The following is a 27,514-nucleotide window of genomic DNA, read 5'->3' as shown; positions in this document are numbered from 1 at the left end:
TCCTGGCTATCTCTGCTTAGCAGCTGCAGACAACCTTGAAAGGGTTTTCAGTAATCCTTGTAACAAACAAATCTAAGTAGGGAATCTGCTGTTCTTTTCTCTCCATCAATAAGACCAAGGCCTGAAGAAGCTTAGCTCAGGTTGTGATGTCATGAGATTGACTGAGCCAGTCTAACAACTCACTGCCACTGGAAGGAGAGAGACTTCCTTTTTTACCTCATCTCGCAGCTGCAGAGCCCTGACATCATGCATGGCCTCTGGTCTCCACTGGGAACTCAGCTCACTGATCTGAGGACATTCCTCCTCAACACTAATAAAAAAAAAATTGCCAAACCAAAAGCCCTAAATATTTTGTCTCTGGAGTCTGGGTAGTAGCTGGTATCAGGAAAGAGTTGAACAGACATGCTGGGTTTGGTATTCAACACAAAGATGGTGTATAAAGGCGACTGGATTTGGGGGCCTATCATGTGCTTGATCTGGAGAGACTGCAGAGAGATACTCTTACTGCTTGCTTCTAAAGCATAAACCATTGGCTATGGAATTTTGCAAATTACTTGTATCTGGCTGGTGCTTAAGCCTACTTGAGCTAGCGCCTAGTATTAACTTGCATCCACCTTCTGTGGTTTTAACATAGTTCAGATTTGCAGCCCTTTGCCTTCTGTTTACATCTTCCTGTTTCACCCTCAGTTTCTCTGCAGCAGTATAGCTTCTGGGATATGCTCCACAGGAACATGTTCCTAGTTTGATGATTACTGTATAAACTGAAGTCCTGCAGCAGGCTCACAAGGAGGTGATGATTTTATGTGGTAAGGGATTTGCCTGAAAATGTGACTATGAATCTGCTTTCTATGCTTTGTGTTTGCTTGTGTTGTATTAGTGCAAATGAGATCACAATGAAATTGGGGATTTAGTGCTGCATTTGTTCCCAAGTGTGATTAAAAATGTAGAGAAAAAACTTGACATTTTAAATTTTGTCTTTCCTCTCTCTTCCCACATAAGGCAAGTATTGCTCTAAAATCACCTACTTTACGTAAATGGTCAGTTATATAAAGTGTCTGTCTTAAAAGATATACATCCTATCTTTATGTTGTGCTAGAACATATCCATGAAGTCTAGAAGTGGAATAAAAATTGTAGTTTTTCTTTGCTTGTAATCTTACATAATTTGTATTCTCTCTGTCTCCCATTTTAATTGACGAGTCTATAAATGAGTTGAATGGAAAATTAAAAACCAAAAATTAAGATCTTTGAACAGTTATTTGTGATGTAAGTCTATTATCTAGCTTTAATGTGCATTAGCAGACCTTTTCCTGTGAAACAGAGGGTGGCCTAAGATATAGAATGAAATGATGTAGAGGATCTATCTTGAAAGTAACATATTTAATATAATTTTATTTTATAATCCCACGTTTTCATGTAACAGATTGGCCACACAGAACGCTATAAGAAATGGTAAAGCTCACAAGCTCACTCTTGTGGTATAGTAAGAGAAGTGCAGAAGCAGCAGCTCTTTATTCTTCAGTGATTTTTGTTTGCACATAAACATTAGAAGTGATCCTTAAACATACTGTTTTCTATATTGATCCTTGACAATTTCATTCTTCCTCTCTCGATGAACATGGTTTCTTTAGCTCTGTTTCTTTTTCTGTGGTTTAAGGAACTTTATGTGGTTGATGCAATGCACTGTCAGGCTGCTGGACAAGTATTGATGCTTACAGCACCACTCACCAAAGCTGCTTTACTAAAACTCACTGGTTTTTCATCAATCATGAAGTTACGAATGCAGCCAATGAAGGAGTTGCGTGTAGTCAGGCTGGATGTTAGCAGAGACTCTGAAAGAAGCAGATTAAAAAAAAAAAAAGTTAGAGCTCATGATGAGCAAAACAGTTGGTTTGGTGGCAGAATCTCTTCAGTTTGCTACTAATTGCAGATCTACTGAATCTTCTGTGGGTCTTTTAAAATGTCTGGCCTACTGCCAGTGTCCTAGAGGCCATTTGAGTAAGTATTGGGAGTTATCTCATTTATGTAAAACTCTTGATACTACATAGTCAATAGAGGCCCAATCTTGCATTTTTTAACAACTGCATTTTCTTCTAAGTAACAGAGTAGGTGAATCCCAGAGTGTGTGTCTGTAATTTCTTCTAGCATTAAATGTATAAGAAGGACATGGAGGTGCTGGAGCGGGTCCAGAGAAGGGCAACGAGGCTGGTGAGAGGGCTGGAAAACATGCCTTATGGGGACTGGCTGAGGGAACTGGGGTTTTTCAGTCTGGAGGAGCGGAGACTGAGAGGAGACCTTATTGGTCTCTATAACTACCTGAAAGGAGGTTGTAGTGAGACTGATGTTGGTCTCTTCTCCAGAATTACTGATTATAGGACAAGAGGAAATTTCAATTACACATTAGGAAGAATTTCTTCGCTGAGAGAGTGGTTAGACACTGGAATGGACTGCTCAGGGAGGTGATAGAGTCATCATCCATGGAGGAGTTCAAAAAAAGGGTGGATGTGGCTATTCAGGCTACTGTCTAGTGGTTAGGAAAATGCTGTGAGGGTGGTTGGACTTGATGATCCTGGAAGGCCTTTCCAACCATGGTGATTATATGATTCTATGTATTGACATTTGTGTCTGCTTTGTAGTTTGCATTTAGTTTACTATATTTACATGTTATTAGTTAGCATTAAGAGAGCCAAAGTATGGCATTGCTTTAGTGTTCTATAATTAATGTAGAAATAGAGGGCTCTATTATGAAGCAGAACAGCATTGGCAGTTACCGCTTTATATTACCTCTATCCTAGTAAAGTTCCATTTTGGATTTAAAGACTGAACAGGCATCTGCACATAAATTTTATTATTCCCTTTAGGCTCATTTTTCCTCCTGGTAGTGTGGGATGGATGAGAACATCATGCACTCAAGCCACTAATCCAAGATAAGCAATATAATAAATTTTGTAGTTAGAGCTGTTCATGATTTCCATGCAAGGCACAGAGAAATTATGCTTCATGTTTTCAATGAGAAATATACAGTGGATGACTTAAAAATTGAATCATGTAATGTTGATTACAGTTTGTATATGAACCCCAACAGAATAGCTCTGTCTGTTGAATAAGGGAAGTAAATGTAGTAATCTTGGCCCACTCTACACAAATGGTCTGTGAGTCACAAATTCACCTTAGCAGGCATCTGTGCAATAGAAATCACTAGTCAGAATAAGAATGTCCATGTTTTGTCTTGTGTTCAAAGACACCATTGCTTGAAGAAGAGGAAGCCTACCAGCAGCAAAAGCTTGAGACTTCAGTTACAGTGACAGTGAATTTCCAATTTCTTAAATAAATAAATAACTTCTTAAACCCCAGTAAATTTACTGGAAAGTAAAATGGAAAAATGATTTTTTCCTGGCCGGCTGACTTCTGTTCTGAGTCCATACCTGACCCTCCAGCAACTGTGAATGTTTTAATCTCAATGAAGCAGCACTTTTCTTCTTTGAGAACTTGAAGCATAACATTTCTGACCAGTTTTTGAGCCTTTGAATTCTACCAGGTTGTTCATGCGAGATATGTTGTGCTCTTTTCTGAAATGCAAGCTATTTCTCTGTGCTTTCTCTGGAAACTGCTGAAATTGGAGAACAATGTACCACAAAACTGCAAAGAACTTACCTGGTACTCCTCCAATAAACACTGGCTCCCTGTGGTCAGTTGCCTTTGGATTTAGTGGTCCTACCACATGATTGACTTCAGAGTCTACATCGAGCTGCACCACATTAGCATCTCTGATAACTGAAAAGAGAAGGAACAGGGATCAAGAAGATTGTAAGAAGCAGCATGTGAGTTTTCTATGACAAACGAGTTATCTGTTTGATTGGGGTAGTTTGATTTAGTGTTTGCTAGATTGGATGTGAGCCATTAGTGACAGTATGTGGGCAGATTCTGGCAAACAGCAGGGCCAATGGAAGATACAGTGTGGGAGCGAGGATGCTTTTGAGTGGGGCTCCTCATTGCTGGCAGCTGGGCCTAGGCCGCAGAGCATGAGCGTAGCTTAGAAAAACTGTTGAACAAATCATTCCAAATAGGGGTCATACTAGAATACAGTGAGGTTTCCTCCTGGCTCGTGTGCCTGGGTTTCCTTCAGGAGGAAACAAAAATGCAGGTTTTTTAGGGGAAAGAGTACACACTTGTATCTCTTCTGGATGTGACACTGGGACACATCCCAAGTCAGTGTCTAAACAGGATAATAAGGGAAGTTTGAAGTACCTGATGTTTAGAAGTACTTTTTGTCTTTCAAACCCAGGAAAGAAGGATGGCTGTTGCAGTGCACCTCCTGGAGGCAGAGGTTTCTATTACCTCTTTGTTCCCAAACACGGGCATACATCCAGAATTTTCCATCTTTCCCAAGTCGTGGTTGGCTTAGCCACCACAAGACCCTAACACCCGTTGGACCCCTGACCTGTAGGTATCCCATCCATGTATCCTTACAGGCCAATGCCTTTTGTAAACCCACCTACCTACCTGTTAAAAACCTCTGACCCCTAGGCCACATGCTCTTTCGCTCCTCCCCCTGGAGTGGCTGCTGTTTTCAGTGCCTGCCTCAGGTGTTTTGGTTTGTTATTTTCACTTTATTAAAACCTTTTATTTTGGAAGAAAGCGATCGTTGCCCATCCCTCCTTTAATCGCCACTGTCCTCCTGTTGGCTGAAGAAGACCACCCTGGAGCTATTACTGGGGTCCTGCTGGGAGTCTTTTCTTCCCGGGCAAAACCAGCGGGTTTAAAACTCTCATATTTTTGAAAAGTAATAGATGGCTGTCTGGCACAGAGGCAAAATCCTGGCTGTAGACATTGTTCTGTGTCAGGCTGTCCTGTTATTTGACCTTTAAGGGCAGCATGTACTTCTACCTACTACATTCTACCAAATTATTTAACCTTTAATTGGGAAAAGAAGAATTTCATCTGGTTTATGACCTAGGAAAGATTGCTAGCTGCTAGCATTTCAGCTAGGCTGTCTTGTGTTCTTTGGACAAGGAGCTTCCATCTTTCATAGGATTGTTCATTGGTTGTTCATAAGAACTTGTGTGTCCTCCCAGGGAACTCTACAGTTCCTATATCTGAGAGACAAATACAACTGTGACTTTCACACAAATCTGTGTCTTGGCAGGTGGAAAGGAGAAACTGAAAAGATGACCCTATGCCCAGTACACTGGCCCATGGAGATAGATAGCTGAGGAGAGAGAACTGGGCTCTGTCACCTTACTTAGGGGATGATAGTGTTCTACTAACCTGCAATTCGGTGCCACCTGCCATCACAGAGACTCTGTTTCAATGTCACTGAAGTTGAAAAATCCCTGATTCCATTGTTCAGTTTCACAGTAACCTGGAGAAAAATAATGTAGTTGTCACTGCAAACCCCCTCCTGATCGTTTTTTTCTTCTGTTGTAATAATGCTGTATTCCTAACTCAGAACATGCCTAGTATGTAAGTGAAAGAAAAACACAGTTACATGACATTCTTTCAAATAAAGCACCTTCTTTCTAATTCACAGATACAGGGGTGGGTTTTCTTTAGATTCAATAGGTCTGCAACATTGCCAATTTGAATTCAAGGAAGGGTTCAAAAAGCCATTAAAAAAATAACAGCTAATTTGAATCAAATTTTCTAGTACTGCTACTCTATAATTTCCTGTGTGGTAAATTAGCATTTAGAGGTATCAGATGGTGTTTTGGCAGCTTGCTAGCCACTGAATGAGGAAAACAGTCATGAAACCCCCAAGTATAAGCAAAAAGACAAGGTGTGAAAAAGGGATAGGGAACTTAAGAATTACTTACAAGTTACTTGTTCAAGCTTGCCAGCAAATCTCTGACAGAGCTAGAAAGTGAACTTAATTCTGAGTTTTACACCTCTGCTTTAGTTATGTGGATTAATATCTTTCTGCATGGAAATGATAGAGCAGCAGCAGAGCAGTGTTGTGTCCCTGCTGTGGGGCACAAGGTGGTGATTACTGGAGGATTCCAAACACTGTGTCTAGCCACTCAGGCTTTTCAAATGTCTGAGTTGACCCTGATAATGCTGACACCTTTTTAACTGAAAATGTTGCAAGGAAACAACATGTTTAATTTTAGAGCACTTCTATGACAATATAGTTGTGACGAAGAAATTTTTAAACTTTTTTCCACAAGAGCAGCAGCATGTTCTCTTTTAGGTACCCTTGGACAAAATATATAGGAGTGATTAAAGCAAATATGGAATTACAAAAATAGCTCCTTAATAAATCACCCAGACAAGCTGCACTGATAGAGACAGATGTGTACATTTTAAAAATGGATTAAAGAGCTGATTGTTCCTATTTGTCCAGCAAAAATGTTTTCACAAAACAGGTAGATCATAGAATCCTTTAGGTTGGAAGAGACCTTTAAGATCATCAAGTCCAACCATTAAGCCAACACTACTAAGTCCTCTGCTAAAAAAGAATCAGAATCTGTCAGGGCTGGAAGGGACCCCAAGGATCATCCAGTTCCAGCCCCTCTGCCATGAGCAGGGACACCTCCCACTAGATCAGGCTGCCCAGAGCCTCATCCAGCCTGGCCTTAAAGACCCCCAGGGATGGGGCCTCAACCACCTCCCTGGGAAACCCATCCTAGGGTCTCACCACTCTCATGGTGAAGAACTTCTTCCTCATGTCCAGCCTGAATCTGCCCACTTCCAGCTTTGCCCCATTCCCCTAGTCCTGTTGTTACTCGATATCCTAAAAAGTCCCTAGCCAGCTTTCTTGTAGGCCCCCCGAAGATACTGGAAGGCCACAATAAGGTCACCTCGGAGCCTTCTCTTCTCCAGACTGAACAGCCCCAACTCTCTCAGTCTGTCCTCGTAGGAGAGCTGCTCCAGCCCTCGGATCATTCTGGTGGCCCTTCTCTGGACACGCTCCAGCAGGGCCACGTCCCTCTTGTAATGGGGGCTCCAGAACTGGACGCAGTACTCCAGGTGGGGTCTCACCAGAGCAGAGTAGAGGGGGAGAATCACCGCCCTCCACCTGCTGGCCACACTTCTCTTGACTAGTAAATAATACAGATTCTTACTAGGAAGGTAACTGGTGTACCTATTTCAGTGACAAGCAGATAAGAGCTGCTTTTCCAAGGTGATTTTTTTTTTTTTTTTATGAATTGCATATACATTACAAAGGAAGTGAGGTTTGAAGCAGTAAGTGAGGCAATATCTTTTGTTAGACGAGCTGATACAGTTTTCTGGATATGCAAACCTTCCATCAGATCCTTACAAAAGAATTACCAGGCTGGACCAGTTGTATACAAATACCACCTCTGAAGTGTGACATTATACACACCAATGCAAAGTTCTGTGTTGATTCACCAAGGACTGGCTGCAGCCATAGAAATAGGCTTCACTTGGTCAGCTGTCAAAAGTTAGGTGCCTAACTGAAGCACCTGTTGTTCTCTCTATAGTCAATATAGAAAAAGAGGTTCTCTGAATGACAGCTCATTCAGACACCTATATTAGATACTTGCTTTAGGATAGGATGAATCACCATGTTCAACTGCCCACTCACTCTACTGTAGGTTCCTGTTCTTGTAAGAGACAGCACGTTTCCTTAGGTGTTGCATTTCTAATTGAGGTACCGCTAGCCTCACTTAAATACCCTTCCACTTTGGTTGAGAGATACTGGGTAGTGCATTCAAATGGTTAAAGAATATCCACACTGCCTAGTCTCTTGGTTAGGCCCTGAGCTGCTTTTCCCCAGCTCTAAACCAACCTTTGCTTGTTTTGTTCACTTCAAATGCAATTTATTGCTGTATGTGTGCAATGTGTAGCATGAAAGGGTCCAGATTTTAGTGAACTTAATAAAAAATAGCAACAACAATAACTATATGATAAGTTCATTTCAAAACTCTCTCTTTCAGCTGACAGCTTTACAAAAATCCAGAAACTCTAGAAACCAGGTCAAAAGACAATCAGAACTCTCCCTCACTTTCCCCATCACACACATATATGTTAAAGGGAGAAGAAATTGAGCACAAGTCAGGCTTCACTTTTAACAAACAAGAAATAAAAAAATAATCAGCAATTACCTTACTTGTAACTGTTACACATTTTTAATGTGTAAAGAATCAGTGCTCTTGCTTCTTTGAAACTGCTCATTAGATATTTATAGTTGGTATCAGTAAAGTGATCTGATTTTGTCTTAGGTGTTGTTTTTTGTATTTTAAAATAAACGTCTGTGGTGGCTACTCTAAGCAGTTAATATATCTAGAGAAATAAGAGTCAGGTAATGGCAGGGTTGTAAGACAGAAGGTGTGTATAGTGGAGCCCAAGTAGGGAAGAGGGGAACCAGTCAAAGCAGTGAAGGCAACGTGACTTTCACTGTACCTGCCCATTTCTCATGTGCATGTTCAAGTACTCTCCATTCACACTGTGACCGTGCAGTAGAATTCCTGAGCTGCTTCGGGGACGTATTTCAAAAACGACTTCAAATTTCAGGCCTAAACTGAAGGATTCATCTGTGAGGTAAAAAGAATAATGTTCTTTTTGTACTGAGTTAGTGTTGAAGTTGGACATTTTATTCAAAGTCAAAAGAGAAATTTGAAGCCCAGGGTGGGACTTACTTGTCCTGTCTTTAAAACTATTGAAACATGAGCCAGTCACATACTTGATGAGATGGCATGGTGTGCTGTCAATGACCCATTTCAAATTCTGTTTTGATTATGTTTTCTTGGAGAACTAAGGAAGGTTTCTTTATTGTTCTCATTATTTAAAAAAAATGCATTTTGTTTAAAAATATTTCTTAGCATTGAAATGGACAGCAGAAAGTAAATGATCTGTATTTTTTGGCAGTTTCTTATTGTGCAATTTGCTAGACATTCAGCAGTTTTTATACAGTGAGTGGGAGTTCACTTGAGCTTTGATGATTCACTAGAGGAAACTCCCTTTTTCAGCCTGGTGGCAGGCCAGGGAGCAAATTAGAAACTCTGTCTTCTTGGTGTTGCCAATAAATAGGGTTGTGCAGTTTCCTTTCCTGTTCAGATCAGAGCCTATGTGACCAAAAAGCCCTCATAAAACACTCCCTGGAACACAGCAAGCCTATACGACAGAAAAGCTGTGTTCTGTCATGCTGTTCATTATCAAAACAAGCAGAAAGCCAAGCCTTAGGATTCTTGAATTACAAGTTATTTTATTAATTAAAAAACTAAGGGGTGACCATTTGCTGATGTACTTACATGGTCTTAGCCACACTGAGTTATCTATGTCTGTGATTATTTTTACCTTGTTTTGCTTTCTTGTGAAGTTTTTCTAATTATTTGAAATGCATTCATACAGATATTTTTATGTAACAGCTTCTTAAGTGTCATAGTGACATTGTGACCTGTCAACATCATCTGCTGACCACACTAATTATCTGTATCTAATCCTTACAGCTCACAGGCTGTAATTTTACCACACCCTTTAGGGAAATTTGCCATTCTGAAGCACAGCGAATACTATAGTCTTATTATGGGATACGTTTGTTTAGGAGTGTATTACCAAGGACGACATATCCTCCTTCTGATGAAAAGTATGTTCCTGCTTCTGATGGGCCTTCAAAGCAAGGAGTTACACTAAATGTCTGTGAAGCTGAAGTAATTGTTCTTCCATTCAGCTGTAAATTGCTGAGACAACCACTAAAACTGTAGACAGAGTTGATCTGAGGGGGGAAAAAAAGTATGATTAGTAGATAAACTGTGAAAGGAAATAAACTCTTCTGTCCTTATTTGTACTAGTTTATGAGCTGTAAGGCTGTGATTGCCTGGTGCATCAGTTTTGAATTAAAAACCAGTTTCCAGAGAAGAGAAGCGAGACAGATGCTCTTCATAGCCTCTAATGTCTCTTTCATGATTTCAAGGTAACTCCAGCATGTGTTGTTTCTCCTTACTGAACTGTGAGAATAAAAGTGCAACTAGAGCCAGGCAGTGTTATACATACCTCATACCCTCAAGGCAAGACGGGGGTCTACTTTTTCTGAGTAGTGTATCTATCTTGTTATACACAAAACTCTAAAGATTACCTTGAAGGAGACTTGGTTATATTCATTTTAGCTTTAACACTCCTTTCCATACTCTTCATTACCAAAATACAGAGCAGAATCCTGACTTCTAGGTACTGTCTTAAACGGAGATACTAAGACAACAATAAAATCTCTTCAGAACTCATCTGTACCTGGTCTCACCTAACTTTACCTGTCTCATCTAAGCTTGGATGTCACTAGGATTTCTCTGTTCTTCAGGAACCACTGGCTTTCCAGTTGCTGCTGCAGGTCTACGGAAGTCTAGCCCAGCCCTGCAGGAGCTTTGCTGTCCACTTGAACAGAGCTTTGTGCTCCTCAGTGTGCTGAGGATTCAGGTTATAATATGCTTTTGCCTGAACTCATCCCTACAGTCAGCTTTTGCATTAGCTGTACATAGAGGTGTGGGATCATGTAATGGATGTCGGCTTTACCTGGATGTTTTTCACAGCTTTTCCAGGAGCTACACCCCCAATATAGAGCTGTTCAGTGACTTGCCAGGTATTAGCATTACCACCAAAAGGTTCTTCCAGTACTCGGAGACCATCAATTATCAAACGACCAATATTTTTGCCTCTAATAAATATCACCTAAAATGGGAGGAAAAGCGTTGGAAGGTTACTTTCATCTGCTGAGTCCTGTGTAGTGGAAGAAGAAAAGCTTGTGTGTGATACTCTACAGGCCTGTTTTATTAACTGCCAATGTTCTTTGCCGAACTGTGCTTTCTTGTCACGTTCATGTAAAGGCTAGATAGTAAAACTGCTCTTTCTTACATTTTGGTGTACAAGACAGAGGTCTAGGTCTCATGATCAAGGTGTCATGAGGTCTGCTGAAGCCTGCCCATCTTATATTCACATAACGATTCATTGCTACTGTGCAATCACTGTTAGCATTTTCCAAATCTTCACCAGTTCTATGGTCTGGATTCATCCAGCCTGCTTTAAACACTCAAGTGCCCAGGTTAGGAGCTTAGTAACTGTAGACTTCTTCTGTAGTCAGGAGAGAGAGGTATCTACAGTGGGAAATTCACCTTGACCCTTAAAATTGTGTTTTTATTTCCACAGACTACAGAGGGAGCCTAAGACAGCTGCACTCCTTGCTTAGGCACCTCAAAGAAATCTGCTGAACAAAATGCTCCTAGTCCTTCCTTTCCTAGCTAACTTGCCTCACTGTTGTGCTTGTTTCAGTCACTTCTGTCCAGTTATTAGTGTTGGGAATTGCTGGATTTTTATAAATGACTCACTTTCCTTTCCCTAGTTAATGACTTGATTAAAGTCATTGGAAGATTTAAAAATGTTGGCAGAAGTTTCTCAATGTACAGGTGTGGTTATGAAAACATCAGTGAAAACTCCTTCAGCTGTCACATCAGCAGTGCCTTTACTCCAGCCTTGATAGTATGTACCATCATAAGGATTGCTTTCTTTTACTTACATTGTGCCAAAGGCCATCATTGTATTTCTCTTGGCTCTTAATCCTTATCTTCTGATGCCCAGCATTAAACATAAAAACCAGTCGGCCATGAGCAACAAAAAGGGCCATGAAGTTTGTCTCCTTTTGATCCGAGACGTAGAAAATCATTCCGTGAGATGAGTGAGTTTTCAGACTGATAGAGAACTGAGCTCTGGCACATAAAAACACAGAATTAAAATCAGAATTGATATTATTGACAAAAATCAAACTGCAGGCAGAGGAAGACTTTTCTCTGGTGCAAAGGAATGTCTATCTCCTTTATGGAAGTGGTGTTTCTGAGAAACGTTCTGTACTGGGTTTTGGAGTAGAAGTCAAGTTAGAGAAGAAGCAGCCTTGCAAGGAACTTGTTTTCAAATCTGAAAAAGCCTGGAGTGAATGAAATCAATGTTGTTAAATTTGTAGTCTTTCAGGGAAAGTATTAAACCAAAATTCTTTGTTGGCCATAAAATACAACATATTCTGTGAGAGCATGAGAATTAAATATCCACAATATCTGGACTCATTATTAATTACTTGAGGTGGCATTATGGCTTGAATTGGATGTGGTTTACCTAACTTTGGGTCCTACTACACTGTGTAGATTCCTAACCATTAAACAGCTGACAGGGTCCACTCAACACATAACTGCTTTTCTTGGTGAACTGTCTTGTTCTTTTCCAGCTCTGCTCTAGGGCTGTTGCTTCTTGTGTAAAGAGACCATAGGTGTGTCGCTTGTATAAAATCAACATCCTCAAAGTTTTCATACAAATAGGCAAGGAGGCACTTTTTATTAATATACAATGCAGATGAAAACTCTGCAAGGGGGGATGTAACTGGAAACACATTGTATTTATTGTTCTTATTCAACTGAAACACCTTTTAATGTATCCTAAACATGCTCTGTTCAAAAATTGGCTGAAGATACAAAGGAAAAATCTAGGGTAACAGCAGAAATGTCTTTTTTTTTTTTTTTTTTTTTTTTTTAAATTCAAAATAGATCTTTCTCCACCCCAGTATATTTAATTTTTGCTTCTAAGGTCCCTTTTACCTTTGACCGAAATCCTTTGGTATGTGATCAAATTCTTGCCGGCTGTTTGCTGTTCCTCCAAACTGATATGCATGTTCTGTTGCCTTGGGATTTATGGGCAAGTGGCACTGGGGGTCTCTTTGCATATTCACTTCTTGATATAGTTTTTTGAGGCCAGTTGAGGGCTGTGAAATCTTGTCTTTATCTCTTCCCACCTTCATAGAAAGAGAACCATTAACCAGAAATTTTAACTAAGGTTGGACATAATAAAATAACAGTATAATTTGTATCTAAGCTAGTTATATTATTTTTCCTTACAAAACCACCAGGAATGGTTCCAAGTCAAATTTTCTTTGAACAGATTTTCTGTAGATGCTGATTTAGGCCAGAAGACGAGGTAAATACAATACTTTTGTAATTAACACAATTCAATTTTATTTTTTTTTTTTTAGTTTCCCTAATTTAATCTTTTCCTCTCTGTTTTTGGTGGTATCAGCTATTCTATAGGCATAAGAGGGCATGCTTGGACCAATATCTCTGCATGTTGAAAGTTTTTTTTTTCACATATGAATGTGTGCTAATTGTACCCAGCAGAGAAAGACACACAGAAATAGCTGAGAACAGAAGTAAGCTTATTGCCTTTCAGATACCGAAGAAATGAAGGTGGCTTGTTTCTGCAGTACTTTTTTGAATTTGTAATTAATTCTGGTTTACAGTTCAAGCAAGAGAGAATGACGCAAGTGTAGGCCAGAGAGATGGGGTCAGGTCAGTCATTTACAGTGATGGATTATGTAAAGGAACAGGATATTTTGCTTCATATATCTGAAGTAGTCCTCATGTGGTACATTTTGGATTCATGATGTGGAGAATTCTCAGCCATGGCAGAGCATTTATCAACTTTGGAAAACTGTAGGGTGGTACTGAGGCAGTTTGTATCAAACCTTTTTATTACGGTTTCCTTTGGCTTTTGATGAGTTCTTTCCTTTCTTGTGGAGCAGAGCAACTGGAGGAGATTCAACAGGGCATCCATACAAGGAAGTCTGAACTTTCTCAGGGTACTGCTGGAAATCTTCCACTTCAACTTCTCGATCCAACCTATGTTTCAAACAGAGGATGACAAGAACAGCTTTTTTCCAAGTGTTGCAATTGTCTTCATAAAAATCACAGAATTTTACATTTGTAGTTTAAATGATGTTTGGATGGGCTTTTTTTCATTCTTGGATCATGGATTAAAGTACAGATTTATCAGTCAATGCTTGGCTAATGCAAGCAACCTATATTACCTCTGCATATTCTATCTATGCTTGCATAAACAGTATCCATCTGCAGCATCAAATTAATTTTAAAATCTATATTAGACCATTCCATAAAGTGATTAAGATCAACAAATTCTGACCATTTTCATGTGACCAAACTGACTTCCCTGTCTTCTGTGAGATGCCTTAATATATTTTTTTCAAAGGCAGAGCTGAAAACTATATAACTGTAAATTACAGCTATGCAAATTATACATTGCACCAGCAGCATCAGCAGGTGCAGTACTGAAAGCTGTTTTACATCAAGTCCCAACTTAACAATATCTTGATGTAGCAGGTCAGTGCCAACAGATTCCATGGTGAATAAGGTAAGAAACGTATTCACACATACTGTCTAGCCTCACAAAATGAGGCAGGGATTTTCATTGTGACAATAAATCAGTTCTCTTGAGCTACTATTTGAGCCGTCAGGCAGCGACTGCCTGGTGATGTGTTTGGGAGGTTGCTGCTCACCTAGTGAAGTAAGCGTTGCTTATGCAGCCAGTGAAGTTGGCTTGCTGTATTCTGAGGGGAGAGCCACCAAAATAAAACTTCTTGACGTTGTCTGGGCTTTTCCCTGTTCTGTCCTTTGCCGGGTTCTTCTTGCTTTGTTTCTTGTCATCAACAGTCAGCTCATATCTGCAAAGGCAAAGCATCTATTCTTTAGGCTAGTTTCTGAAACATCAGTGCCAGTGGTTAGACAGCGTATTACATGCACCCAAAATGCTCCACTCAGTGTATACGTCAGTGCGTGGGAGTGCTCAAAGTCATGAGATGACCTTCTTGCTTCTATCTGTGCAACAAATAGCAGTGCAATAACTCACTGGTAAAACTGAGTCTAGAAGCTTATGGCTTTCATAATATCAAAAAATAATATATTTCGTAATATATGAGTTAATTGTGAAATAATTAAAAAAAAAAAAAATCTGCTCAGTGAAGACAGATAAACTAAGGGATTGCTGATAAATGGATGTAGCTACTATGTGGGTAAAATAAGATCTAAGAACATGGTAGTCCTTCTTTCTGCCCCTATCCCTTTTTCCTTCTTTTTCATCAGAGTACATTGATGTTTGTTTTTTTACCTAATCTCATTTTGGAACACATTAATTGCTACAAAAGTCAAGAAGGATTCTATTGCTTTAGTAAAACACTGAGTGTAACTAAAGCATCAGGCAGTTTTTGTTTGGCAAATTTAGAATTCAGTACACTCGGGGAAACATGACAGTCCCTGAGGCTATTCCAAGGCACCTTTTTGCACCTTCAGCTTTTCAAACTATGTTTCTCGGATCTCAGAAGTCATAGGTACAAACCTCCATTTCTTTTAGAAACCTGAGAATGACCTGGTTGTATCGGCATAGGCAAGATTCTTGAAGAAAGGTGCTTTGATTATTTGACCTTCGAAGAAAATTTTAAAAGTAGAAAACAACAGGAAAACATACCAATAAATCAATGCTTTCTAGTTTAAGAAGCACATAGAGAGATTTATTAGCTACTGCTGTCTTACATTTGTGTCTGCCAGTGCTAAAAATATTTTGAATGTGTTCCACTGTGTATATCCCAAATGAATGCTTTTTGTGCAGATGCCTCAGTCACTTCAGGGTCAGTTTGAGATTGCTTTAACAAATCAGTACCATCAATCCTCCTGAAAAATGAATCTTATGCTAGTCTTAAATTATATTAAACTGCTTTCATACCTGAGGACAAAAAAGGACTTTCAGAGGCTTTCAGAAAAATTGTTTAGTGTTATTAAAAATTCCCAGCATCTCCTGCTTAGGCCAACCTGGCCATATTTTTGACTTGATTTTTTTTAACTGAATTGATTAGTTAAAAATACTACCTAAAAACCCCCACTTAAACATAATTTTGAAAGTGAATATTAAATGATAACGTGCTTTACAAGTAATATTTATATTCTAAAGGTAGGGAATTAAAGATGCTGGACAGCTTTACCTTTCTGGAGTGACAGAAGTAATGATGAAGTGGGTTTTTCCATCATTGTAATTTCGGTCTGGTGATTGAATTTTGGTTCCACTTGCATTTAAAACCACAGCACCTCTGTCCATAGAGATGGATAATACATCTGACTGAAATATGCACAAAAACATCTTCATAAGCAAGTATAACACAGTAAAATTAAAAGTTCTGTGCATTTTTCTGGTGTATTTATTTTCCTGCCTGCTATTTTCTCCATTTGTGCTTTATTTGCAGGAAGATACACTAAGAAGCAAAACATGAGATGAGCTCATTAGAATTTATACTCGTGCTGTTTTTTAAGCCTGAATTCTGGGAATTCTGCTGCTGAATTAGCTGTCACATGAACTCCTTCCATCGAGCATGGAGATATGGTGTTTATGTTTCATTTATGTTTCTACTACCCCTAGTACCGTATAGAGCAGCTGTTACTGCGAGATTCCCGCTGTCATAAGAAAAATACTTCTTTTTCATTTCCTAATTCTCTCTAATCAGACCCGTTCAATCACTCAAAATTATCTCAGGGATAAGATATCTCAGGGTCAGGCATATGGGATCACTGTGCCTCATAGCAGGAATATTGTCTGTTCCATCAGAGTGTGCATTGCCACTGTGCACTCTTAGGAATCATCCTGTCTCATTCTGTCAAGTGCTAAATAGCTGAACCTCCATTTAAGTCAGGCTCTTGGCACCTCATAGGATTAGAGCTTTTGAGTTAAAACCGGAAGTGGTGTATGTAAGGACTCATTTATGCAAATAGTGTAGGTAACTGACATGGTTACTGATTTCAGTTTAAGGTAATACTCCAGGTTGTCAAATGTAAAAGTTCAGGAGTGGTTATTGGTGTCATGCAGCCTTCCCTGCTGCACTGCCGATGATCTTCTGCAAGTGTGGCAGAACACACGTTTGGGGGTGGTTGCAAATCATCTGTCATCAGAGCTCATGCTTGTGGCATATGTCAATCTAAGCCTGCAGGATCTGGCTCATACAACATTTGGGACTGCAAGTTCATGTTTCTGCCCATATTACACCTCCGAGGGGGGCATTTAGAGCAGTCTGGCTTCCCATAGTTGCAAGGAGCCATTCTCAACTGCAGCTTTTCCCAGTTACACGTGGAGGTCTAAGTACCACATGGGAATATAGGCAATTTTCTGGCTGATTTCCATCTACTCAGCAATGCCAAAAATACCATCCCACTAATTCAAACTGTCTTTGCTGCTAGGGGTTGTTTCTGGATGGAAGAGGTCAGGCCCTTAATATTATTTGTACTTTAGTAGCACCTACAGGTCCAAATAGGGACTGCACTGCTGCTGAGCACAGCAATATCCGCTGTGTGTTTCTGCCCTAAGGACTTTATTGAGCACAAATGGATGCATGTTAATTCTAGGCATATGATCAAATCCTCTTCTCAACATCAAAACAATGACTAGGCGTTGCTGTTTTTCATCTGTGGATCAAATGTGAACTGTGGAAATGAGGTCATCAATGAATGCTTCTATATTGCAGACTGCTTTTTCTATTGTGAAACCATGAAGTGAGAAACTATGTTATTCTCCTACTATTCTCCTGGGAGACAATGCAAGGATAAAAGAAATCAAACTGTAAAGTAATATATACTCACTCCTTCAGAATAGTAAAACAGGAGCCCATTGGGTTGCAATGTCCGGAAATTAAAGCCTCCTTCAAATTCACTAAAGAGGGAGACTTTTTGGCTTGATGCAATGAAGCTTTCTCCATTGAAATATGCTTCACGGGATATCTGTTATCAAATAAAACAAAGTTACAAATAAACCTCAGAAAACATTCAAATCATAAAAAGAACAAGGCTATATTTTTTTTAAAGATGCACCCAGTTCAGCTCTATAAAACATTCAATTTTTCTTGCATGTCTTAACCTAATTTTTTACATAGGCTTTCTGTCACATGCTGTGAAAATTGTAAGAAAGTGTAGCCATTTTAGACAATCTAAGCCAATTTTTCTCATTTTCCTGGGATTCTTGGCCTGACTCTATATCTGCTGATGTTAGTGGTCATGAAGACCAGAAGCAGAGGGGGCTCAAGCCCCTGTCTGAGCTGTGTGGTACTGTCACCATCCCAGCATGGGATATATTAGTTTGTGTGCTGTACTGAGTGCTGGGGCAGGGCAGGGGGTGTCACACATGGTGGTCTATAGCCCTCTGAGCCTCAGGAGTAAAACTGGGTTCAAGGCAGGACAAATTGAAGCGAGCTTCCTTGTTGACAGAGGATGTGATTGTGAGATGAGTTCTACCATAGATAGGCTCCTTCCTCTTCATAGGTTCACAGCATGACTTTGGATAGACATGGCTGTAGGATAAAGACCGCAAACACTGTTTAGATGTCCCAGCCTTGCATTGTAATGGACAAACAATGAATGATGAAAGGCAACAGAAATGAAATGGCAATTTTCTCAGTGTTAATGCTGATGCAGTTGGTTTGTGTATCACAGAGGAAGAGCTGGCTTGACTTAAGGGGAGAACTCATTTTAAGAGTGAATATCTTGATCTCTGTTTCATTTCATACATCTGTATTAGAGTGCATGTGAGAACAATTTTCCTTGTTTCTTTAAGGAAAAAAAAAAATTACATTGGAACACTTCCTTACAAAATACAGCACACAATTTATTTCGGATCCAGCTTTCACATTGTGATCTCACATATAAGAATATCAAGGACTACCTTGTGCTATAATTCAGGGTGAAAATTGGGTAGTTTGTCAACAGACAACATACATGCACACCACCCCTGCCAGTCGATGACTCTGCTGGTTGAAGACTTTTTTTCCATTGTTTGGAGTAAAAGCTCACAGTTGTACCCATTGCCAAAATTTTGTTGTATCTCACAGATGATTTTATGCTTACCAGTGAATCCTCTGGGCACCCGTAGCTGATTCCTAGGGTTCCTGGTTCTTCTAATAAGTTGAAATCCTTCTTTTGGAACTGGAAACCCTTCATGCAGCCTTTAAAGCCGATCCTTCCTGCCAGATGTGAGCTAATGCTGTTGGAAAACAAAGCCAGACAAGCTGCAGTTTGATAGCAATTGATGTTCTGAACAGACTTTTATCACCAAGGTGATTTAAACAACTAGGAAGAGCCTCAATCACTTGCCTCACTAGTGCCTAATTCCAGCATCATTATGTAAAGCAATCTATTGACCACATTATGTGTTTTGAAAAGTCAAGATGTACCAGTTAAATGTTATGGGGAAAAATACATGAGAATTCATATAGGAGATTAATATAGAGTAACTTTTAAAGGATCAAAGTAGCTACTGAAATGAAAAGACTTATTTTTAAATGTATTCCCACTTGCAGTGAAAATCAATGGATTTCTGTCTCCATTTTTTGTCATTTTAGAAAAGTTCTGGTTTAGTTTTCCTATCTTGCCTTTACTAGTGGGCTTCATTCTTGCCTTTGGAAGCAAATGGATCTCTATTTCTTAATAAACAATAGTAAGAGAGGCCAGGGGAGTAAGAGCAAAATCTGGTTGCTGATGAGTGGTTTTACATAATTGTAAATGAGAGCAGTAGGTGGGCTTCCAGAATCCTTTTTATGTCAGATTAGAGGTAGATAACACAGCAGCGTATCCCAACTGCTTCTACTCACTGCTCTAAGTTTTTCAACTACAGCCCTCACCAAGATATCACAGACTAATAGCATAGGACAAATATAATTTGATTTATCCTCACAATACTCAAGATACCTGAAGAAGTAATTTGCCTAAAATCACAAAGAGTAAGGGAATGACATGGGATCTACTGGGTACCAGTCCAAGAGATAACTAGGGCACAAATACACTGAAAGGGTGAATGGGAAATCTGTACTTTTTGACCTGGCAACTTGTAAATGATCTTTGTTCTTTCAACAGGGTGTACCTTAGCAGTGGGATTCTTCTCACCTCACATCAGATGATACTGACAGTGTTGACATCTGCTTCTGCACTACTTGTCTGTGAGTGATGTCATTGTAAGGTAGACATTGAAAACACAACAAATGAATTAGGCTCTAGAAATACTTGTTTTTCTACATTGGCAAAAATGTCAGGTGAAGTAGTGCAGATGTACATGTCTGAAATAAGGTGAGAGAAGGAGCACTGTAGGGGCTTTATCTGCTTTTCAGTGAAATCAGCAGAAAGGCAAAATCAAGAGGAAGGCTCCTGCCATCCTCACAGGGATTTGGATCAAAATGTTGGGCGTCAGTCAGCCAGTTTAATTTCTATTCTGATTGACCATGTGACTGGCTGTACGCCACAAACACACCTTTCTGTTAAATGCCATTAACTTAACATTTTCTAGGAGCAATAGGAACTATAGAAGATAGGCTTTAACCTAAAGAAAGATTTCTAAGTTTTTTTCTTATCAGCTCCCAGCACTCAGTGTTCTTACCTTCCCTCAGGTTTCTGCGTTATGCAGTGAATGAGGTGGGAGAAAAACAACATCTAACGGTACTTCTAGATTTATTTATTTGGGAAAAAAAAAAGGCAATTAATAAAGTACTGTTGAGGTGAGTGAAATATACTCTTTTGAAATAGTAAGTCCTCTAAGACAAAAGCTAGTTTCACCTCCTCCTGCTGCCCCCAGTATCAGTTAAATGTAAGTCTGTCTAAAATAAGGAAGCATAAATATCAGTAGTAGATAGTAGTAGTAGTAATAGATCATCAGTAGGTGATGTAGTTCTAATATTGGCTTATGCTCCTGTTGAAAATGGAGTGATGTCATCACAGTTGGATCATACTTTTTGCTGTTTACCCTTGTCTTGAGAACCAAAGCTAAATATAATATCAAAGGCAAAGGTATAACTCCACTTAGATAGTTTCTGTATATATTTTCAATGCTATAATTCATCATACTTTTACAATGCCTGTGGATTTTTTTCTGATAGAACTTGTTTATTGAGATGCTATTTTTCTTGCTTTGACAGTGCCTTCCAGGTGTTTTGCAGAATAACCACCATTCACTCCAAAAACTGCAAGCATAATTAATGTGATTCATCTTGTATTCTACATTTCTGAACAAGTCTCATCTGCCATTGAGCTGCTCAATTGCCTAGATTTCTAGGTCCTTCTGGGCTTTTTCAGTGTTCTCTAGGCTTGATTAACTAAAGTAATTTTCACCATCCTTTTGTGCTTTTTTTCTAGATCATTAATGTATTTAATATCAGGCCTCAGAGAGATCCTTTGAGCATGTGCTGTAGGATTTTTATACTGTGAAAACTGAAAAGTTGCTACTGTGTCCTATTTTCTCTTTTCCAGCTGCTTTCTAATCTACTGCAGCCTCTCCCCTCTCCACCCCACTAGGTTTCTTAATAACCCCTTAAGACAGACCTTTGTAAAGAACTATTTGAAAAGCCAGACAAATTATATACTTTGTTTCTCCCTTGCCCAGCATTTTGTTTGCATGTTCAAATAATTACAGAGGATTGAAAGGCATAATTTTCCTTTACATGAAGTTTGTCCCTGTCTTAAAAGCTTAATCTCTAAGTATTTTATATCTCAGACATCATTTATTGATCATAACAGGCGCTTCTGGCAACAAAATAAGGTTTCAAAAGATTTACCACTGATTCCTAGAAACTGTTGTGCAACATTTGCTACCTTCCCTTATTTTATTTATCTATTTATTTATTTATTTATTATGTAGAGTGTATTTTAAAGAGAGATGGTATTTCTATTAGCAGTTGTGGTACTTGAAACAGCAGCTGGACTGCTTCTGAAAATTCTGACCTTGCTGTCTGATCCCAGGAATGAATACTGCCTGTCAGAAGAGCATACCCTTCTTCAAGCAGCCAGTCTGCTCTCCCAGAGCATGACCCTAGTCCAGCAGATTCCCACTGCGGGATATGAGAGTTATACAGTCTACTGAGATTAAATTTGGCTTCTATCAAATGGTATGATGGGAAAATGTGACTTTCTTTTCTTCCCACGCCTACACAGAGACAGCTGACTTATGTCTAGAGAGAACCTGAGATGGATCAGATCTGAAGTGTGTAGTAGGAAAAATATCATATGCAGATTTGAAAATACAGTTGGTAGAGGGTTTTGATCCTTCAGCTAGTGCGTTGTGATTTTACAAAGATCACTTTGCAGAGCAAGTGGGAGTGCAAGAGGGAGTAGCCATTCCATATACTCATGTGTTCTTTGAAAATGCCTTCTTGTTTAAGAAGACAACAGTTTCTGTTACCTTTACTAAAATTAGACCAGTTTCAGCAAAATTAATCTGTGCTGGATGAAACCTAATCCTTGGTACTTCAGAACTCTGAGAGACACTTAGAATGAGTGTCTGAGAGGTTGTTTTACATGAGGTATTGAGACCAGGAAGAATGTTTTCCTGTAAGCCCTTCAGCACACATCACACAGCATAGCTTAAATATGATGATGACTTGAAGGTAATGATTGAATCCCGGTTGTAAACCAACCTGGAGTGCAAGATCTCAGCAGGTGCTCCTCCAATGTAGATGTCTGTGAATGGCATTGCTGTTCTTTCATTGTCCACACTTTTTATGTGTCGCCTGTCCACTACCAAGATCATCTTCTTAGAATTGTGATATATAATGGAAATCTGAAAAAAAAACCCCACATGCTTAGAAGTCTTCAAAATGTTGTCTTTTGTAAGTTGTTATGGTGATTTGGCAAAATTGATTGCATCTTTGTATCTTTTTGTTGGAAATGTTGTTTTCATTTATCACAACAGTTGTTTGTAAATCAGGAGAGGCTGGCAACAGTTACTAGCAGGGAGCTTATTTTGATGTCATGATTTCTGACGACTAAAAACCCAGGTTATTTCACTTATTAATAAATTCACACAAAATTACCCCATGTCAAATATGGCAAACAGAGAAGCTCCATTAACATCAGACTGCTTTCTTGGTTTATCGAAGAAGTTAGGGCATACTTCTTAAAAAACCTATTTCATTGTCAAGGCATTAAAGGCTTAATTGTGCTCTGCTTAAACATGTTGAACAGAACTGTAACTGCAGTTGTGGATCAGGAATCAGACTTTGAATTTACATCAAGTAAATGACAGGAAAAGCAAGTCACTAGGGGAGATTTGCTACTATCACAGTTACACTGGCTTAAAGCAAATTCAAGTAGATACTTTAAGTGTACCAGAGTCCCTGAAATATGATGCATATATAAAGGACTGCAACCAAATTAATTGTCCCTTCAAACAAAATGGGAAATGCAATATTTCTCTTTATACAATGCATAACAACTAAAGTGGTCAAGTTAAGATAATGACATGTTTTTAGTTGAAGAGAGCCATATATTTGAAGTATATAGTTGTCCTGGATATAATTTCATTTTGAATTAATAACACTTTTTCTCCCACGTGACTGTCCAGTTCTTGGCTACTCATACATGGAATCTGTCTGCGAGCACTGATTTAGCAGGAGGCAGGAAGAGCATTCCCTCTCCACTGCTCAGTAGTGGTTCTTTTTCACATGCAAGGCAGGCATGCACTCTACTCTTCTGCCTGCTCTACTGCATCACTACCTGCCCACTCATCCTTTTGCTCTTTTCATTGGTGTTGGGGCTAATTATTGTTGCTTTGGAGCTGCTGGGATAGTTGGTCAAATGGCTGTGTTTGTAACGGCATCTTTACCTCATGAAATTTAGCGTCGTTAATTTGAGCCTTCTTCATGGAGTCTTCCAGCAGCACAGGGCCGGTGCTGAAGCCGAAGTCATAGCGAAGGTACAAGAAACCATTGTGCATCTCCAGACTGAAGAACATACTCTGTATAAGACAAAACAGCAGTCAGAAAAGCACTATGATTCTGGAAGCAATTAAAGAAAAAAAAGCAACAGTGGTATGAGAGTGTCTGACATTGTGAGGAGCATGCTGGGAAAAGCTCTTTTTATTTGCAAAACTGTAACAGTTTTGGGATTATGTTTATGACATACATGCACACATAGTTGTTTGATAAAGAGCACTTGTTTGAAGACATGATGAAGTGTTTCCCTATAGAAATGGTATTTGGTAGCACAGTAATGTCAGCATTCTTAACCAGCAAAATATTCCTAATGGAAACACATATATTTACTGTGAAAGTAATACCACATGCCCCAAATGAAAGATGTTATACTGGTAAAAGCAATGTTGTGCTATAATGGCTGTACCTGCATTAGCAGCTTCTGTTATGACATAACAGAATAATAGGTCAGGGTTATATCTTTTCACAGCCCTGCTCAGCACTGATGTATTTACTGAAGGCTGAGCAATACCTAGAGTGTATTTACTGTGTATTTGGTTTCTGGATTTCCTGACTATTCCTGCTTCATGGTTTGGCTTCTGTTCTGTGGCTAGGTGACCTAAACAGGAGCTAAACAGGTGTTTATAAACATGAGCTATACTTCAGAGAATCTTTAGGATTGAAATGAAGATCTGTACATAGAATTAGTCTTGTCTGACCACTGAACATAAAGAAGCAGAAAGGGCAGTTTACAGGAACTGAGCATCTAGTCTAATGCTTTTAGTGCTAATGTTTGTCACCTCTCCTAGTGTCTGTGATGTTGTTCCCATGCTTAATGGAAACATGGAAACAAAAATTCTCAAAAACTACTGCAAGCCAAAAACTGCTGTCTCTGACACTGATGAGTCCACCTTCAGAAGTCATTACTTAAAGTAGTAAAAACAGGCTTTAATCTAGCACTTTAAAACTGCAGCTTGAGTTTGTTTTGAACAGCTTAAACTTGAAAATCAAACAGAGATTACATTCAGAATATTTTTGAGCTGTCTTTGAGAACTGAATGATAGGCTGGTTGACAAAGTCTTTCTAAAAGTGCCTGTGTGCAGGCATGGTCTTCCACAGGTAACAACCACCTTGACTGCAGTTTCTGCTGTAACACACCAAGTGCATACATCTCTGACAAACCTCTGGGCACTTTTGCTTGGAAGAAAAATGACTGATCTGCAGCAGAAGCTGTTAAACTTTTAATAGCAGCTGCTTAGTCCGAAACCTCCTGTGACAGAAGGTTAGTGGTGGCATGCTATGCTGCACAGCAAGTTGCTCCCTGCAGCTCTCCTCTGGAGGTTACCCTAAAGGCAAACACTAGATAGTAGCTCTGCTAGTGAGAGTGGATTTTTTTCCCTTCTAAATGCTCGATGCGGTGTTACATATATGTGTCTAGATAAGTATATGTCTGTGGAGTGCATCTACATAGCAAACCAAAAATGTTTTGTGTGGTTTTACCAAACTCTAATCCACACAGGACTTGAGAGCTTCGTGTGGAGATGTAAAAAAAAAAAAACCCAAAACTTCCATGTTTGTCTTCAGAGGATAGCTGCATGTGTAGTCTACTTTCTCCAAACTTTTATAGAGTTTGCATCACCCTCAGACTTCTGAAAAGCTGGTGATGTTTGGATTAAGCCTTTTTATTTGGACTACTTCCTCTTTTATGTAATTTAATTATTTAACTCTGTTACACTCTGAGACAGTTATGGAGTGGCAGTTACCACAACGTGGCTGCCTTGTGGGATTTACAGCACAGAAATCTCCTATCACTTTGTGCATTCACATTTAAATAAAGATGTAGCTACAGGGCTTAACTGGTGTGTGTCTTAAAGTATCATCACAAGAGTATGACTAGTCTGAAGCAGTGACTGTCTATGGATAAGAGCAATTAAGTCCAGCTCAGGGCCTTGGCCTTCTGGGGCCTTTGCAGAGCAAGTTCCAGTTCCCTCCTAATGTATACATGCACCAGAGGAACACAAAGTATTTCCTCTTTCCAGAAGTTAAATGTAAGTCCATAAGCATCTTGGAGTTTTAATGATGTAAGTACTGGGGTACTTGTAGTGCTGGTGAATAAAGGGTACCAGCAGGATTTGGTACTCACCCCATTAATCATCAGCAGGATCAGTCCATTGTCTGTAGGCGTTCGAACTTCTATGTCAAACCGAGTCACCTGGCTAAATCTTCCCCTTCTCTCAATGTTTCTTGCCAAGGCATAACCAGACCCATCAAAGAAATAGCTCACAGCCCGGCTCTGAGTGAAAGCCAACTTATTTCTACAAAAAACAGGCAGGGAAGTAATATTTGGCATATTCGCATTTTAATTTGGGCAAATTTAAAGGCTTTTATAAATAAAATACTTTCTTAAAATAATTGTTCTGAACTGCTTCTTCTTCCTGGCAGCGGTGAGACTGAAGAGTTTCTTTCAGATTCCTTCTGGGAATGTTCTCTGAAAAATAGTGTGTAGCTTTGAAGGTGTATCTAAGTCCTTCATCATTAATTGTGCTCTTATCCTCTGTTGTATGTAGAGGACAGGAAAATTCTTTGCTCATCCCTGTGAAGTGGCAGGCAGGCCCACAACACCTCATCACTGTAAGGATACACATGTATTTCTATTCAGAGCTTGCCTAGATTGTACAGAAACCCATTTGAATTCTCTGAGGCTTTTAGCTGAGCATGGGCTCTGCTCTGGAGCCTATAGGCAGCCTCATATACACTACCCTGGAGAGCAGTAGAGAATGGTGTGGGAAGCAATCGTTTTCTTTGTCCCAACACCTCCTGCATTTCTTCCAAGCGAGAGCTGCAAGTTTCTCTTCTGTTCTTTGCAGAGTGTCTACTGCTGCTGCCTGCTGTGTGAACCAAATGCCAAAAAGTGGCCAAGTTCTTTCTGGACAACTCAATATCACCTTCACGTTTGTAATGTAATCAAGGAACGAGCCACAGGGACAGACAGTTGCAACACACAAGAGCAGCAGAGTGACAGTGGGACTGTCCCCTACCTGGCACAAGGTGGCGATGTGGTGGTGTCGATGTTGTAGATGTGCTTGAAGTTGTATAGGCTGATCACACCATCGTTCAGTGTAGCCAGTTCCAGACAGCCGATGAAGCCAGGTAGATTTAAGCTGGGAGGGAGCTGTGCAGAAGGCAAGGAAAAGTAAAAGGAGAAAGGTCACATTCTTTATTTGAGTATCACGAAAGCATTTGTGCCTCGGGTCAGTTTTGTCTCTATGCTCTTCATATTTTGAAACAAATGGGATGAAGCTACCTTGGAATAGTCTTTGTAGTCCTTATCATGATATGGCCATGGTGCTTATAGTTAAAAGGGAGAACGTAAATGGTCTCACAGTGAGAACAATAGACCAGGTAAAACAACTGCAAGCAAAAACAACTTTTGCAGTTTTGAAGGACACACACACAGAAAAGAGGGAAAAGGTTAAGATTTCACTAATTACAGGTCTTGGGTCTTGCTCAGTGTTCTTGAATCTCTTAGCAGATATTTAATATCTAACATATAGACATCTTTGACTGCCAGAAAAATAACTTCATACCATGACAAAAGAGAGATAAATGAGAGCGTTCTTTAAACCCAGGAGACTTGGATTCAAAGTCTGTACCAGTGACTAATCCTCACTAGGTGTTTTTTGAACAGTTAAAAGGATGTAGAAATACCTTCTTTTAACAAGGGTCACTGTGAATAGAATTTAAATAGCCACATGGGTGAGGGGAAAAATATGAAAGAATAAAGCTGACAGAGCTAGTGAATTGTTCTTTTAATATTAGAATACTCTGCCCTATGGAACAGGTGTGATATTAATAACACCTTTTGTACTTCAGAGTCTGATCACTGCCTGTAACTTTCTTTGACTTCTCATCATTTGCATTTTGATTATGATATGATAATTATGGTAACATAGCAATGCAGAATATGTGCAGCTGTAAGAGAAAATGAGAGCATGGATACATTTGGTAAATGGCTTCACCAAGGGTAAATCATGCC

The 27,514-nt window shown here is 39.4% G+C and overlaps 1 protein-coding gene across 1 annotated transcript; it reads right to left on the bottom strand.

Annotated features, from left to right (window-relative positions):
- Positions 1-1,474: 1,474 nt before the first annotated feature.
- On the bottom strand, positions 1,475-26,665 carry LOC103782093 (laminin subunit alpha-4-like; the record flags this gene model as incomplete). Its single annotated transcript, XM_008949836.1, has 17 exons — positions 1,475-1,831; positions 3,654-3,773; positions 5,268-5,361; positions 8,364-8,494; positions 9,516-9,675; positions 10,467-10,622; positions 11,464-11,653; positions 12,530-12,723; positions 13,450-13,603; positions 14,278-14,442; positions 15,754-15,887; positions 17,396-17,533; positions 18,653-18,788; positions 22,204-22,346; positions 23,391-23,522; positions 25,622-25,793; positions 26,517-26,665. Coding segments are annotated over 17 exons (2,514 nt in total), but the record flags the coding sequence as incomplete, so codon positions are not given.
- Between the last annotated feature and the right edge of the window lie 849 nt (positions 26,666-27,514).

Source organism: Merops nubicus, unplaced genomic scaffold (genome assembly GCF_000691845.1).
Source record: "Merops nubicus isolate BGI_N331 unplaced genomic scaffold, ASM69184v1 scaffold7411, whole genome shotgun sequence".
Lineage (NCBI taxonomy): Eukaryota > Metazoa > Chordata > Aves > Coraciiformes > Meropidae > Merops > Merops nubicus.
This window is presented reverse-complemented; position numbering and strand designations above follow the sequence as displayed.